The following is a 17,267-nucleotide window of genomic DNA, read 5'->3' as shown; positions in this document are numbered from 1 at the left end:
GATAATATTTTTAGACTAAGATATTAATTTTTCTACAAAAAAAAATATATATATAATTCCAAGTAATTATGACAGCTATATTTTGCATCACAAATAAAATATAACATAATGAGAATAAAAATTCACCCTGCCAATATGTCACAATCATCTGGTAAAAGACAGTAAAAAACGTATTGACTTGGCCTGATATCTCAAAACCTTTTGTTCCAACGTGCTGTGATTTGTAAAATTCAATTCAATCAGCGCGTTTATTTTGCGGGAAAAAACGCGCAAATATACTTGGAAAATCGTAGGTGTGATCATATGAAAAATCGCAACTGTCTTTGCCTTGTGTAAAAGAAGATGAAATCAGTCCATTTGCTGCAATTGAACTTCTATTATTGCTACGCGTTTGAAAATTTTAAACACGTGCGGATTTGCGTTGCTCCGCAAATATATTGGAAAAAGTTGTTCACGATCCGTAAAGTCGTTGCAGTGTTCCATAAAAGACCGTATATTGGAACCAACGGCCATGTGGATTGGATATTAAATTTCCAAATGAAATGCTACCGGCTCTTTTTCACGGTAATTCAATTGGACTCAGGGCCAATTAACAAACAAGAGCCTGTGAAGAATATTTCTGAATGATGATAACAGTCAATTTTCAATGCAATTGGGAAAAATAGCAAGATAACAAAGGAAAAATCTAAAAAGTTTCGAATAAAAAGAATAAACGTATGAGTAATCAAGGTAATAGGAGTTTGAATTATTTTCACTATTTTTCAGAAATGCTTAGATTTACTTTTCAAAAAACACATGGAGGATCCACTCCTACCTTTCCTCCGACATTGATTAATAAAAGGAGTTGATCCATACAAAGGTATAAATATCTCTGTGTACGCATTTGTGCATTATGTTTGTTAAATAATCGCTCCTTTTTAGGATCAGTTTTGTTTTGAACAATTACCCCAAATATAAATTTCCTTTGTATCTTATATTTATAGTGAACTTGTTTTATTCTAGATGGACAACTGTTGATGAACCCGAGAACCTTAGAACTGGACTGTGCTGGTCAAAATCAAGGAGACATTGACAAAGAATCCAGTGCAAAGATATCCAGTACTCAGTACTTCAAATCCATATCCCAAATCCCAACATCAGAACAAGCTTTCCCACAAGTGTCTTCCCATTATAATCCAATCGGTAACAGCACAAGCGATCATTTTACCCCAGCTATGAGTGAAAATTCGTTACTGACGCTGGAGCAGCTTTTGTCTGACCACTCACCATCTAGACAAGAAGTTCACTTGCAAAGAAGCTCATCTAATTCAGCATCAACATATTCATTGGCGTGTGATCTCAAGACGAATTTAGTGTCATCAAATGCAACATCTAATGGCTCAGATGTGAATCCAGTTTCACCGTCTTTGAGTGAGATATTGAATCAGAATTCGGTTGATAAATATCTACATGATACTCAAAGCTTCAATCATTTTCCTGGTCCAAAATCTCCCACCATAGCAGAGCTATTGAGCAGAGCTTGTAGTCCTTCAGCAAATGGGTTTGATGGACAAAGTACTGGAGTTTCTTTCAGCAATGGGCATTGTCCATCAGAAAAACCTGGTGGCAAAGCACTTAGTCTGCCACATACAAATCCAGCTTGTACAGCCACTACTGCTAGTAATGGTTACCATGAAGAAAACGATCAGGAATATGAGGGACATAAGGTAGATTCACCTGATTCATTTTTGGATAAACAAAATGACTCCCCGCCTCCTTTCTCTTGTAGAGATAGCTCCCCAGGCTTTGAAGAACTGATTGAAAAAACTTCACCAAGAATAAGGGATGATCCGCATCTAATGGAAGATGATGCAAGAGATGAACCAATTAAACAAGATCCAATAGATATTACGGAATATGTTGAGGTGTTAACAACTTACAAATGTAAATTTTGTCAGTTCAATTGCTCTGATACAGCCATCATGTTGTCCCACATTCAGGCAGCTCATAATTCTGAAATGAAGAAATCTGTCCAAAATGACAAACCACTTCCTCAAGAACAACCTCCATCTGACAATAGCAGCAAAAGTCGTTTGAAAGACGAGCAAGCTCTCTCTCAATCAAATAAAAATAAAATTGTTAAGAAGAAAAGCAGTTCTGAATCTAGACAAGGCTCTAATCACTCATCCCAAGAAGTTAATGAGGCAGCTACAGAACCACCACAGCAAACCCCAGCTTTGAAATCCCCTCCTCCAAATTTATCAAAAAAAGTTGTAAAGAAGCGGAAAACAACCAAAGTCAAGCCTATCTTGCCGAAACCAGGGTCTCAGGCTGGACCACCAAGTATTTTAAACCAAATTGGTCCACCAAGTGTCCTCGGACCACCGCCAAGTGTTTTCCCTCCGTCAAGTGTTCATACTCCCTCCAATATGACAGTTAAAGTTGAATATGAACCCCCTCCTCCAGCCAATGAGGAGCCGTCAAAAGAATCTCAAGTTTTTATTTGTGGTGTTTGTAGAGCGTTCTTCCTTGCAGAAGAAGACTGTGAAGACCACGTAAACTCAGTGCATAAATCTGGACCTATTCAAAAGCAGACTGAAGACGTGATTTTTTTTGGGTACGTTACTTTTCTTTGCAATTTATGTTATTTGTAATTGAATCAGTAGCAACTGTAGGGCAAAACAATGTCAGTAAATCCAAACTTTCTGGAAAAAAATAATAAAATAGTTAAGTTTTAAACAACAAATATAACACAGAGTATTCTTAGTATACCTACATTCAGCAAAGGATACCCCTCCCCTTAGAGCTCAGAACCGTGTGTACCTATGACCCTAAGTTTTGATAGTCTTTGTTCCTCAATACTTATCGGTGAGACACTTTGTTGGCAGTAGTGTTAGCAAAGTGTTTAACACTTTTTTAGCAGTATTAATGGCGTTAGTAATAGACATCTTTGGTGTTCAACAATGGTTTCTGATTTTCAGTTTAAACAGGTCAATGCTTTATCGTCTTCCTTTTATGTTGGCAAAATTCTACTGTGTGGGGGGGGGGGGCCCAAGGACCCTTCTTAGGTTGAGAGGAGACCCATGACAACTAGAGTTACCATTACTTACTTATATTTACAGATTTGTTTGTATTTTTAGAATCTGCTAGAAGCTTAAGGTGGCCACTGCTCTGAATTGTAAATCTGCATAATCAGGATAATTGCCCAATTGTGGGCTCTTCAGCAATAATAAATACATAAAATCTTGTAAATATCTTATTTTACAAACATGTATTCACAGAGGGGGGTTGAGCAGGGATTCCCTGTAAGATTAACCCAAAGAAAGCCTGACAGTCGCAAGCTCTTCAAGTGCTTTCAGACACTTAAAGTCTTTTGAAAGTATATTCCAGCATACCTGCAAAAGGGGGAGCTTCCTTAAGGTCATTTCAACCACTCCCCCACTAAGAGAATTGTGTTTTATTGTGTCTTTGGTTACACCCCATAAACAATTTCCTGGGACCCTCCCAGCCTTGATCTACTGTGGATTGAGAGGAGTTAAAACACGTGATTAAAACATTTTTTAATCTACTTTTTTCGCAATCGCTCCAGGAAGGGTATCATCAGTGGCGTCGTTCCGGGGGAGGAGGATGCAACTACCCCCAATAATTTCGGGAGAAAATTATTACATAGCCCATGCCCCTTGACTCTCCGGATGTAGACCCCTCCCCCCAGTAAAAACGTTGGAACTACGCCACTCGGTATCATTTTGACTAAATGTCAAAATGATAAAGTCAAAAAGACTAGATTTTCTTTTAATTGACTAGATTTTCTATTGCAGTTTCGCATCAACTTCAAAATCGGGAATGAGAATGTTTCTAATACTCATTGCTTTTGTAGGCTGAAGGAATTTTTAGTGGTTGAGGCAGTTTTTTGAGCAGTATTGAAAACAGTTTTCACGCAGGAATTGTGATGAGGTGGAAAATTGTAATTTTATTTTGAATTCAGATTAACAGTTAAATGAAAATCACTTACCGTATTTTTTGACCAAAATAAATTCAATTTTGGACTCATATACCAAAATATTCAAACTCCGTGCCGTTATATAAAGAAGAAATGATCAAAAATAGGGTTTTTTTTTAAGGCTAAACGAAAATACTACAAAAAACACACAAGCGTATCTTTTGTAAGGACAACCGCCTCTCTTCTTCAGGGAGAACAAAACAATATTTTCAAGGAAAATGCCAAAAAAGACAAAGAAAAAAGTAGAAAGGACCCTAGTACTCGTGACGGGAGTCCATATATGGGCATAGACTCCCTAGGGAGATGGTTTTCTCACTGAGAATAAAAAAAACAGGATTTTTCTCACTTGAAAAACAGGATTGTTCTCACTTTTATGGATGTTTCTTGGACGGTTATGTGTGTTGGTCAATTTATTTGATGTTTTTCATGGATGTCAACATCAATTTAATGATGTTTTATGGTTTTTGTCAGTGAGAATGAAAAAACAGGATTTTTCTCACTTTTATGGATGTTTTTTGGATGTTCTCACTTTGATGGACGTTTCTTGAATGTTCTCAGTTTGATGGATGTTTCTTGGATGTTCTCACTTTGATGGATGTTTCTTGGATGTTCTCACTTTGATGGATGTTTCTTGGATGTTCTCTCTGATGGATGTTTCTTGGATTTTCTCACTTTGATGTATGTTTCTTGCATGTTCTTACTTAAATGGATGTTTCTTGGGTGTTCTTACTTTGATGGATGTTTCTTGGATGTTCTCACTTTGATGGATGTTTCTTGGATGTTCTCACTTTGATGTATGTTTCTTGGATGTTATCACTTTTATGGATGTTTCTTGGATGTTCTCACTTTGATGGATTTTTCTTGGATGTTCTCACTTTGATGGATGTTTCTTGGATGTTCTCACTTTGATGGATATTTCTTGGATGTTCTCACTTTGATGGATGTTTTCTTGGATGTTCTCACTTTGATGGATGTTTCTTGGATGGTTATGAGTAACACATGAGACATGACACGTGACACATGACACAACACATGAGACATGACACGACACATGACGAATGACACATGACATAAGAATGACGTAATCAACTAGGACAAATGGATTTTCTGAGAAATTGATTACATAATCGGTAGAACCCTATCAGGAGGTCGTGACGGGGGTCCATATATGGACATATAATGACTTACTCGACTAGGACAAATGGATTTCTGAGAAATTGATTACATAATCAGTAGAACCCTATCAGAAGGTCATGACGGGAGTCCATATATGGACATAGAATGACCTAATCGACTAGGACAGTTGGATATCTGAGAAATTGGTTACATAATCGGTAGAACCCTATCAGGAGGTCATGACGGGAGTCCATATATGGGCATTGAATGACGTAATCGACTAGGACAGTTGGAATATTTCAGTACTGTTTTGTCGTGGTTTACCTTGTCACAGTTACATTTTCTTGATTTTTCAAAGTTCATTTTGAATTTCTTTCGTTGAAATGCATGAGTTGGAATATTTCAGTAGTGTTTTGTCGTGGTTTACCTTGTCACAGTTACATTGTCTTTATTTTTCAAAGTTCATTTTGAATTTCTTTCATTGAAATGCAAGAGTTGGATTATTTCACTAGTGTTTTGTCGATGTTTACCTTGTCACAGTTACATTGTCTTGATTTTTCAAAGTTCATTTTGAATTTCTTTCGTTGAAGTGCATGATTTGGAATATTTCAGTAGTGTTTTGTCGTGGTTTACCTTGTCACAGTTACATTGTCTTGATTTTTCAAAGTTCATTTTGGTTTTCTTTCATTGAATTGCAAGAGTTGGAATATTTCAGTAGTGTTTTGTCATGGTTTACCTTGTCACAGTTACATTCCCTTGATTTTTCAAAGTTCATTTTGAATTTCTTTCGTTGAAATGCAAGAGTTGGAATATTTCAGTAGTGTTTTGTTGTGCTTTATCTTGTCACAGTTACATTTTCTTGATTTTTCAAACTTCATTTTGAGTTTCTTTAATTTAAATGCAAGAGTTGGATTATTTCAGTTGTGTTTTGTTGGGGTTTACCTTTTCAGAGTTACCTTCTCTTTATTTTTCAAAGTTAATTTCGAATTTCTTTAATTGAAATACAAGAGTTAGAATATTTCAGTAGTGTTTTGTCATGTTTTACCCTGTAAAAGTTACATTCTATTGATTTTTCAAAGTTCATTTGAATTTCTTTCATTGAAATGTGAGAGTTGGATTATTTCAGTAGTGTTTTGTCATGGTTTACCTTGTCACAGTTATATTTTATTAATTTTTCAAAGTTCATTTAGAATATCTTTCACTGAAATGCAAGAGTTGGTTTATTTCAGTAGTGTTTTGTCATGATTTACCTTGTCACAGATACATTCTCTTGATTTTTCAAAGTTCATTTTGGATTTCATTCGTTGAAATGCAAGAGTTGGAATATTTCAGTAGTAATCTGTCATTGTTTACCGTGTCACAGTTACATTCTCTTGATTTTTCAAAGTTCATTTTGAATTTCTATCATTGAAATGCAAGAGTTGGAATATTTCAGTAGTGTTTTGTCGTGGTATTCCTTGTCACAGTTACATTCTCTTGATCTTTCAAAGATCATTTTGGTTTTCTTTCGTTGAAGTGCAAAAGTTGGAATATTTCAGTAGTGTTTTGATGTGGTTTACCTTGTCACAGTTATGTTCTCTTAATTTTCCAAAGTTTATTTTGGATTTCTTTCGTTTAAATGCAAGAGTTGGAATATTTCAATAGTGTTTTGTTGTGGTTTACCTAGTCACAGTTACATTCTCTTAATTTTTCAAAGTTCATTTTGGATTTGTTTCGTTGAAATGCAAGAGTTGGAATATTTTAGTAGTGTTTTGTCATGGTTTACCTTGTCACAGTTACATTTTCTTAATTTTTCAAAGTTCATTTGGAATTTCTTTCGTTGAAATGCAAGAGTTGGAATATTTCAGTAGTGTTTTGTCATGGATTACCTTGTCACAGATACATTCTCTTGATTTTTCAAAGTTCATTTTGGATTTCTTTCGTTGAAATGCAAGAGTTGGAATATTTCAGTAGTAATCTGTCATTGTTTACCATGTCACAGTTTCATTCTCTAGATTTTTCAAAGTTCATTTTGAATTTCTATCATTGAAATGCAAGAGTTGGAATATTTCAGTAGTGTTTTGTCGTGGTATACCTTGTCACAGTTACATTCTCTTGATTTTTCAAAAGATAATTTTGGTTTTTTTTCGTTGAAATGCAAGAGTTGGAATATTTCAGTAGTGTTTTGATGTGGTTTACCTTGTCACAGTTATTTTCTCTTAATTTTCCAAAGTTCATTTTGGATTTCTTTCGATGAAATGCAAGAGTTGGAATATTTCAATAGTGTTTTGTTGTGGTTTACCTAGTCACAGTTACATTTTCTTAATGTTTCAAAGTTCATTTTGGATTTCTTTCGTTGAAATGCAAGAGTTGGAATATTTCAGTAGTGTTTTGTCATGGTTTACCTTGTCATAGTTACATTCTCTTGATTTTTCAAAGTTCTTTTTGAATTTCTTTCATTGAAATTCCTGAGTTGTAATATTTCAGTAATGTTTTGTCATGCTTTATCTAGTCACAGTTACATTCTATTAATTTTTCAAAGTTCATTTTGTATTTATTTCCTTGAAATGCAAGAGTTGGAATATTTCAGAAGTGTTTTGTCATGGTTTACCTTGTCAAAGATACAATCTATTGATTTTTCAAAGTTCATTGTGTATTTCTTTCATTGAAATGCAAGACTTGGAATATTTCAGTAGTGTTTTGTCGTGATTTATCTTGTCACAGTTACATTCTCTTGATTTTTCAAAGTTCATTGTGGATTTCTTTCATTGAAATGCAAGAGATGGAATATTTCAGTAGTGTTTTGTTGTGCTTTACCTTGTCACAGCTACATTCTCTTAATTTTTCAAAGTTCATTTTTAATTTATTTCATTGAAATGCAAGAGTTGGAATATTTCAGTAGTGTTTTGTCATGGTTTACCTTGTCACAGTTACATTCTCTTGATTTTTCAAAGATCATTTGAATTTCTTTCATTGAAATGCAAGAGTTGGATTATTTCAGTAGTGGTTTGTTGTGCTTTACCTTGTCACAGTTACATTCTCTTAATCTTTCAACAGTTCATTTTGAATATCTTTCGTTGAATTGCAAGAGTTGGAATATTTTAGTAGTGTTTTGTCATGGTTTACCTTGTCACAATTACATTCTCTTGATTTTTCAAAGTTCAGTTCGAATTTGTTTCGTTGAAATGCAAGAGTTGGAATATTTCGCTAATGATTTGTCGTGGTTTACCTTGTAACAGTTACATTCTCTTAATTTTTCAAAGTTTATTTTGAATTTCTTTCGTTGAAATTTAAGAGTTGGAATATTTCAGTAGTGTTTTTTCATGGTTTACCTTGTCACAGATACATTCTCTTGATTTTTCAAAGTTCATTTCGAATTTCTTTCATTGAAATGTAAGAGTTGGAATATGTCAGTAGTGTTTTGTCGTGGTTTACTTTGTCATAGTTACATTATCTTGATTTTTCAAAGTTCATTTGAATTTCTTAAATTGTAATGCAAGAGTTGGATTATTTCAGTAGTGTTTTGTCGTGCTTTAACATGTCACAGTTACATTCTCTTGATTTTTCAAAGTTTATTTTCGATTTCCTTCATTTAAATGCAAGAGTTGGAATATTTCAGTAGTGTTTTGTTATGGTTTACCTTGTCACAGATACATTCTCTTAATTTTTCAAAATTCATTTTGAATTTCTATTGTTGAAATGCAAGAATTAGAATATTTCAGTAGTGTTTTGCTGTGGTTTACCTTGTCACAGTTACATTCTCTTGATTTTTCAAAGTTAATTCTGAATTTCTTTCATTGAAATGCAAGAGCTGGAATATTTCAGTAGTGTTTTGTCATGGTTTACCCTGTCACCGTCTACATTATCTTGATTTTTCAAAGTTCATTTTGAATTTCTTTCGTTGAAATGCAAGAGTTGGAATATTTCAGTAGTTATTTGTTGTGGTTTACCTTGTCACAGTTACATTTTCTTGATTTTTCAAAGTTCATTTCGGTTTTCTTTCATTGAAATGCAAGAGTTGGAATATTTCAGTAGTGTTTTGTCGGAGTTCACCTTGTCACAGTTAAATTAGCGTGATTTTTCAAAGTTCATTTTGTGTTTCTTTAGTTGAAATGCAAGAGTTGGAATATTTAAGAAGCGTTTTGTAGTGGTTTACATTATCACGGTTACATTCTCTTGATTTTTCAAAGTTTTTTTTGAATTTCTTTTATTGAAATGAAAGAGTGGGATTATTTCAGTAGTGTTTTGTCGCGGTTTACCATGTCACAGTTACATTCCCTTGATTTTTCAAAGTTCATTTTCAATTTCTCTCATTGAAATGCAAGAGTTGGAATATTTCAGTAGTGTTTTGTTGTGGTTTACCTTGTCACAGTTACATTTTCTTGATTTTTCAAAGTTCATTTCGGTTTTCTTTCATTGAAATGCAAGAGTTGGAATATTTCAGTAGTGTTTTGTCGTGGTTTACCTTGTCACAGTTACATTCGCTTGATTTTTCAAAGTTCATTTTGGGTTTCTTTAGTTTAAATACAAGAGTTGGAATATTTCAGTAGTGTTTTGTCGTGGTTTACCTTGTCACACTTACATTCTCTCGATTTTTCAAAGTTTATTTTGAATTTCTCTCATTGAAATGCAAGTTTGATTATTTCAGTAGTTTTTTGTTGTGGTTTACCTTGTAACACTTACATTTTCTTGATTTTTCAGTTCATTTTGGATTTCTTTCATTGAAATGCAAGAGTTAGAATGTTTCAGTAGTGTTTTGTCGTGGTTTACCTTACCAGACTTACATTCTCTTGATTTTTCAAAGTTCATTTTGGATTTCTCTCGTTGAAATGCAAGAGTTGGAATATTTCAATAGTGTTTTGTCGTGGTTTACCTTGTCAAAGTTACATTCTCTTGATTTTTCAAAGTTCATTTTGAATTTCTTTCGTTGAAATGCAAGAGTTGGAATATTTCAGTTGTGTTTGGTTGTGGTTTACCTTGTCACAGTTACATTTTCTTGATTTTTCAAAGTTCATTTTGAATTTCTTTCATTGAAATGCAAGAGTTGGAATATTTCAGTAGTGTTTTGTCGTGGTTTACCTTGTCAGAGTTACATTCTCTTGATTTTGTCAAAGTTCATTTTGAATTTCTTTCGTTGAAATGCAAGAGTTGGAATATTTCAGTAGTGTTTGGTTGTGGTTTACCTTGTCACAGTTACATTCTCTTGATTTTTCAAAGTTAATTTTGGATTTCTTTCATTGAAATGCAAGAGTTGTAATATTTCAGTAGTGTTTTCTCGTGGTTTACCTTACCACAGTTACATTCTCTTAATTTTTCAAAGTTCATTTTGGATTTCTTTCGTTGAAATGCAAGAGTTGGATTATTTCAGTAGTGTTTTGTCATGGTTTACCTTGTCATAGTTACATTCTCTTGATTTTTCAAAGTTCTTTTTGAATTTCTTTCATTGAAATGCAAGAGTTGGAATATTTCAGTAGTGTTTTGTCATGGTTTACCTTGTCACAGTTACATTCTCTTAAATTTTCAAAGTTCATTTTGAATTTCTTTCGTTGAAATGCAAGAGTTGGAATATTTCAGTAGTGTCTTGTCGTGGTTTACCTTGTCACAGTTACATTCTCTTGATTTTTCCAAGTTCATTTTGGATTTCTTTCATTGAAATGCAAGAGTTGGAATAATTAAGTAGTTATCTGTCATTGTTTACCATGTCACAGTTACATTCTCTTGATTTTTCAAAGTTCATTTTGAATTTCTATCATTGAAATGCAAGAGTTGGAATATTTCAGTAGTGTTTTGTCGTGGTTTACCTAGTCACAGTTACATTTTCTTGATTTTTCAAAGATCATTATAGGTTTCTTTTGTTGAAATGCAAGAGTTGGAATATTTAGTTATGTTTTGTCGCGGTTTACCTTGTCACAGTTACATTCTCTTGATTTTTCAAAGCTCACTTTGAATTTTTATCATTGAAATGCAAGAGTTAGAATATTTCAGTAGTGTTTTGTCGTGGTTTACCCTGTCACAGTTACATTCTCATGATTTTTCAAAGATCATTTTGGGTTTTTTTCGTTGAAATGCAAAAGTTGGAATATTTCAGTAGTGTTTTGATGTGGTTTACCTTGTCACAGTTATTTTCTCTTAATTTTCCAAAGTTCATTTTGGATTTCTTTCGATGAAATGCAAGAGTTGGAATATTTCAATAGTGTTTTGTTGTGGTTTACCTAGTCACAGTTACATTTTCTTAATTTTTCAAAGTTCATTTTGGATTTCTTTCGTTGAAATGCAAGAGTTGGAATATTTCAGTAGTGTTTTGTCATGGTTTACCTTGTCAAAGTCACATTTTCTTAATTTTTCAAAGTTCATTTTGTATTTCTTTCTTTGAAATGCAAGAGTTGGAATATTTCAGTAGTGTTTTGTCATGGTTTACCTTGTCACAGTTACATTCTATTGATTTTTCAAAGTTCATTGTGGATTTCTTTCATTGAAATGCAAGAGTTGGAATATTTCATTAGTGTTTTGTCGTGGTTTATCTTGTCACAGTTACATTCTCTTGATTTTTCAAAGTTCATTTTGGATTTCTTTCATTGAAATGCAAGAGTTGGAATATTTCAGTAGTGTTTTGTCATGGTTTACCTTGTCACAGTTACATTCTCTTGATTTTTTAAAGTTCATTTTGGATTTCTTTCGTTGAAATGCATGAGTTGGAATATTTCATTAGTGTTTTGTCATGGTTTACCTTGTCACAGATACATTCTATTAATTTTTCAAAGTTCATTACGAATTTCAGTCATTGAAATGAAAGAGTTGGAATATTTCAGTAGTGCTTTGTCATGATTTAACTTGTCACAATTACATTCTCTAGATTTTTAAATGTTCACTTGAATTTCTTTCATTTAAATTCAAGAGTCGGATTATTTCAGTAGTGGTTTGTTGTGCTTTACCTTGTCACGGTTATATCCTCTTAATTTTTTAAAGTTCATTTTTAATTTCTTTCGTTGAAATGCAAGAGTTGGAATATTTCAGTAGTGTTTTGCCATGGTTTACCTTGTCACAGTTACATTCTCTTGATTTTTCAAAGTTCATTTATTTTGAATTTCTTTCATTGAAATGTAAGAGTTGGAATATTTCACTAGTGTTTTATCGTGGTTTACCTTGTCACAGTTACATTCTCTTAATTTTTCAAAGTTCATTTTGAATTTCTTTCGTTGAAATGAAAGAGTTGGAATAATTCAGTAATGTTCTGTCATGGTTTAACTTGTCACAGATACATTCACTTGATTTTTAAAAGTTCATTTCGAATTTCTTTCATTGAAATGTAAGGGTTGGAATATTTCAGTAGTATTTTGTCGTGGTTTACTTTGTCATAGTTACATTCTCTTGATTTTTCAAAGTTCATTTGAATTTCTTACATTGTAATGCAAGAGTTGGATTATTTCAGTAGTGTTTTTTCGTGGTTTACCTTGTCACAGTTACATTCCCTTGATTTTTCAAAGTTCATTTTCGATTTTCTTCGTTGAAATACAAGAGTTGGAATATTTCAGTAGTGTTTTGTCATGGTTTACCTTGTCACAGTTACATTCTCTTAATTTTTCAAAGTTCATTTTGAATTTCTTTCGTTGAAATGCAAGAGTTGGAATATTTCAGTAGTGTTTTGTTGTGGTTTACATTGTCACAGTTACACTTTCTTGATTTTTCAAAGTTCATTTTGAATTTCTTTCGTTGAAATGCAATACTTGGAAAATTTCAGTAGTGTTTTGTTGTGGTTTACCTTGTCACACTTACATTCTCTTGATTTTTCAAAGTTCATTTCGAATTTCTTTCATTGAAATGCAAGAGTTGGAATATTTTAGTAGTGTTCTGTCGTGTTTTACCCTGTCACAGTTACATTCTCTTGATTTTTCAAAGTTCATTTGAATTTCTTTCGTTGAAATGTGAGAGTTGGATTATTTCAGGAGTGTTTTGTCATGGTTTACCTTGTCACAGTTACATTCTATTAATTTTTCAAAGTTCATTTTGAATTTCTTTCACTGAAATGCAAGAGTTGGATTATTTCAGTAGTGTTTTGTCATGGTTTACCTTGTCACAGATACATTTTCTTGATTTTTCAAAGTTCATTTTGGATTTCTTTCGTTGAAATGCAAGAGTTGGATTATTTCAGTAGTAATCTGTCATTGTTTACCATGTCACAGTTACATTCTCTTTATTTTTCAAAGTTCATTTTGAATTTCTATCATTGAAATGCAAGAGTTGGAATATTTCAGTAGTGTTTTGTCGTGGTTTACCTTGTCACAGTTACATTCTCTTGATTTTTCAAAGATCATTTTGGGTTTCTTTCGTTGAAATGCAAGAGTTGGAATATTTCAGTAGTGTTTTGTCATGGTTTACCTTGTCATAGTTACATTCTATTAAATTTTAAAAATTCATTTTGGATTTCTTTCGTTGAAATGCAAGAGTTGGATTATTTCAGGAGTGTTTTGTCGTGGTTTAACTTGTCACAGATACATTCTCTTGATTCTTCAAAGTTCATTTTGGATTTCTTTCTATGAAATGCAATAGTTGGAATATTTCAATAGTGATCTGTCATTGTTTACCATGTCACAGTTACATTCTCTAGATTTTTCAAAGTTCATTTTGAATTTCTATCGTTGAAATGCAAGAGTTGGAACATTTCAGTAGTGTTTTGATGTGGTTTAGCTTGTCACAGTTACTTTCTCTTAATTTTTCATTGTTCATTTTGGTTTTCTTTCATTGAAATTCAAAAGTTTGAATATTTCAGTAGTGTTTTGATGTTGTTTACCTTGTCATGGTTATGTTATCTTAATTTTAAAAAGTTAATTTTGAATTTCTTTCTATGAAATACAATAGTTGGAATATTTCAATAGTGTATTGTCGTGGTTTACATAGTCGCAGTTACATTCTCTTAATTTTCAAAGTTCATTTTGGATTTCTTTAGTTGAAATGCAAGAGTTGGAATATTTCAGTAGTGTTTTGTCATGGTTTACCTTGTCAAAGTCACATTTTCTTAATTTTTCAAAGTTCTTTTTGAATTTCTTTCATTGAAATTCATGAGTTGGAATATTTCAGTAGTGTTTTGTCATGGTTTACCTAGTCACATTTACATTCTATTAATTTTGAATTTATTTCCTTGAAATACAATAGTTGGAATATTTCAGATGTGTTTTGTCATGGTTTACCTTGTCACAGTTACATTCTATTAATTTTTCAAAGTTCATTGTGGATTTCTTTCATTGAAATGCAAGAGTTGGAATATTTCATTAGTGTTTTGTCGTGGTTTATCTTGTCACAGTTACATTCTCTTGATTTTTCAAAGTTCATTGTGGATTTCTTTCATTGAAATGCAAGAGTTGGAATATTTCAGTAGTGTTTTGGTGTGCTTTACCTTGTCACAGCTACATTCTCTTAATTTTTCAAAGTTCATTTTTAATTTATTTCATTGAAATGCAAGAGTTGGAATATTTCAGTAGTGTTTTGTCATGGTTTACCTTGTCACAGTTACATTCTCTTGATTTTTCAAAGCTCATTTGAATTTATTTCATTGAAATGCAAGAGTTGGATTATTTCAGTAGTGGTTTGTTGTGCTTTACCTTGTCACAGTTACATTCTCTTAATCTTTCAACAGTTCATTTTGATTTTCTTTCGTTGAAACGCAAGAGTTGGAATATTTTAGTAGTGTTTTGTCATGGTTTTCCTTGTCAAAGTTACATTCTCTTGATTTTTCGAAGTTTAGTTTGAATTTCTTTCGTTGAAATGAAAGAGTTGGAATATTTCACTAGTGATTTGTCGTGGTTTACCTTGTCACAGTTACATTCTCTTTATTTTTAAAAGTTCATTTGAATTTCTTTCGTTGAAATGTAAGAGTTGGAATATTTCAGTAGTGTTTTGTCATGGTTTACCTTGTCACAGATACATTCTCTTGATTTTTCAAAGTTCATTTCGAATTTCTTTCATTGAAATGCAAGAGTTGGAATATGTCACTAGTGTTTTGTCGTGGTTTACTTTGTCACAGTTACATTCTCTTGATTTTTCAAAGTTCATATGAATTTCTTACATTGTAATGCAAGAGTTGGATTATTTCAGTAGTGTTTTGTCGTGGTTTACCATGTCACAGTTACAGTCCCTTGATTTTTCAAAGTTCATTTTCGATTTTCTTCGTTGAAATGCAAGAGTTGGAATATTTCAGTAGTGTTTTGTTATGGTTTACCTTGTCACAGTTACATTCTCTTAATTTTTCAAAATTCATTTTGAATTTCTATCGTTGAAATGCAAGAATTGGAATATTTCAGTAGTGTTTTGCTGTGGTTTACCTTGTCACAGTTACATTTTTTTGATTTTTCAAAGTTCAGTTTGAATTTCTTTCATTGAAATGCAAGAGTTGGAATATTTCAGTAGTGTTTTGTCATGGTTTACCTTGTCACAGTTACATTTTCTTGATTTTTCAAAGTTCATTTTGGATTTCTTTCGTTGAAATGCAAGAGTTGGAATATTTCAGTAGTGTTTTGTTGTGTTTTACCTTGTCACAGTTACATTATCTTGATTTTTCAAAGTTCATTTTGGTTTTCTTTCATTTAAATGCATGAGTTGGAATATTTCAGTAGTGTCTTGTCGTAGTTCACCTTGTCACAGTTAAATTCGCGTGATTTTTCAAGTTCATTTTGGGTTTCTTTAGTTGAAATACAAGAGTTGGAACATTTAAGAAGCGTTTTGTCGTGGTTTACATTATCACAGTTACAATTTCTTGATTTCTCAAAATTCATTTTGAATTTCTATCATTGAAATGAAAGAGTGGGTTTATTTCAGTAGGGTTTTGTCGTGGTTTACCATGTCACAGTTACATTCCCTTGATTTTTCAAAGTTCATTTTGAATTTCTCTCATTGAAATGCAAGAGTTGGAATATTTCAGTAGTGTTTTGTTGTGGTTTACCTTGTCACAGTTACATTTTCTTGATTTTTCAAAGTTCATTTAGGTTTTCATTCATTGAAATGCAAGAGTTGGAATATTTCAGTAGTGTTTTGTCGTGGTTTACCTTGTCACAGTTACATTCGCTTGATTTTTCAAAGTTCATTTTGGGTTTCTTTAGTTTAAATACAAGAGTTGGAATATTTCAGAAGCGTTTTGTCATGGTTAACCTTGTCACAGTTTCATTCTCGTGATTTTTCAAAGTTCATTTTGGATTTCTTTGATAGAAATGCTAGAGTTGGAACATTTCAGTAGTTTTTTGTCGTGGTTTACCTTGTCAAAGTTACATTCTCTCGATTTTTCAAAGATTATTTTGAATTTATCTCTTTGAAATGCAAGAGTTTGAATATTTCAGTAGTTTTTTGTTGTGGTTTACCTTGTCACACTTACATTTTCTTGATTTGTCAAAGTTCATTTTGGATTTCTTTCATTGAAATGCAAGAGTTGGAATATTTCAGTAGTGTTTTGTCGTGGTTTACCTTACCAGACTTACATTCTCTTGATTTTTCAAAGTTCATTTTGGATTTCTCTCGTTGAAATGCAAGAGTTGGAATATTTCAATAGTGTTTTGTCGTGGTTTACCTTGTCAAAGTTACATTCTCTTGATTTTTTAAAGTTCATTTTGAATTTCTTTTGTTGAAATGCAAAAGTTGGAATATTTCAGTTGTGTTTGGTTGTGGTTTACCTTGTCACAGTTACATTTTCTTGATTTTTCAAAGTTCATTTTGAATTTCTTTCATTGAAATGCAAGAGTTGGAATATTTCAGTAGTGTTTTGTAGTGGTTTACCTTGTCACAGTTACATTCTCTTGATTTTGTCAAAGTTCATTTTGAATTTCTTTCGTTGAAATGCAAGAGTTGGAATATTTCAGTAGTGTTTGGTTGTGGTTTACCTTGTCACAGTTACATTCTCTTGATTTTTCAAAGTTCCTTTTGGATTTCTTTCATTGAAATGCAAGAGTTGGAATATTTCAGTAGTGTTTTATCGTGGTTTACCTTACCACACTTACATTCTCTTGATTTTTCAAAGCTCATTTTGGATTTCTTTCATTGAAATGCAAGAGTTGGAATATTTCAGTAGTGTTTTGTCATGGTTTACCTTGTCATAGTTACATTCTCTTGATTTTTCAAAGTTCATTTTGAATTTTTTTCATTGAAATGCAAGAGTTGGAATATTTCAGTAATGTTTTGTCATGGTATACCTTGTCAAAGTTACATTCTATTA

The 17,267-nt window shown here is 32.4% G+C and overlaps 1 protein-coding gene across 1 annotated transcript in view; it reads left to right on the top strand.

Annotated features, from left to right (window-relative positions):
• Nucleotides 1-17,267, top strand: part of LOC148944756 (uncharacterized) — a 97,703-nt gene that overhangs the window by 59,091 nt on the left and 21,345 nt on the right. Inside the window, exon 2 of the mRNA XM_089099756.1 lies at nucleotides 1,003-2,596. Coding sequence (XP_088955882.1) covers nucleotides 1,003-2,596 — 1,594 coding nt within the window. The remainder of the gene's footprint in view (nucleotides 1-1,002; nucleotides 2,597-17,267) is intronic.

The sequence above is a fragment of the Artemia sp. Qi Xiang Cuo genome, chromosome 14, assembly GCF_049724085.1.
Source record: "Artemia sp. Qi Xiang Cuo chromosome 14, ASM4972408v1, whole genome shotgun sequence".
In the NCBI taxonomy this organism is placed as follows: Eukaryota; Metazoa; Arthropoda; class Branchiopoda; order Anostraca; family Artemiidae; genus Artemia; species Artemia sp. Qi Xiang Cuo.
The sequence above is the reverse complement of the archived record's forward strand: the minus strand, read 5'-3'. Positions and strand labels throughout refer to the sequence as shown.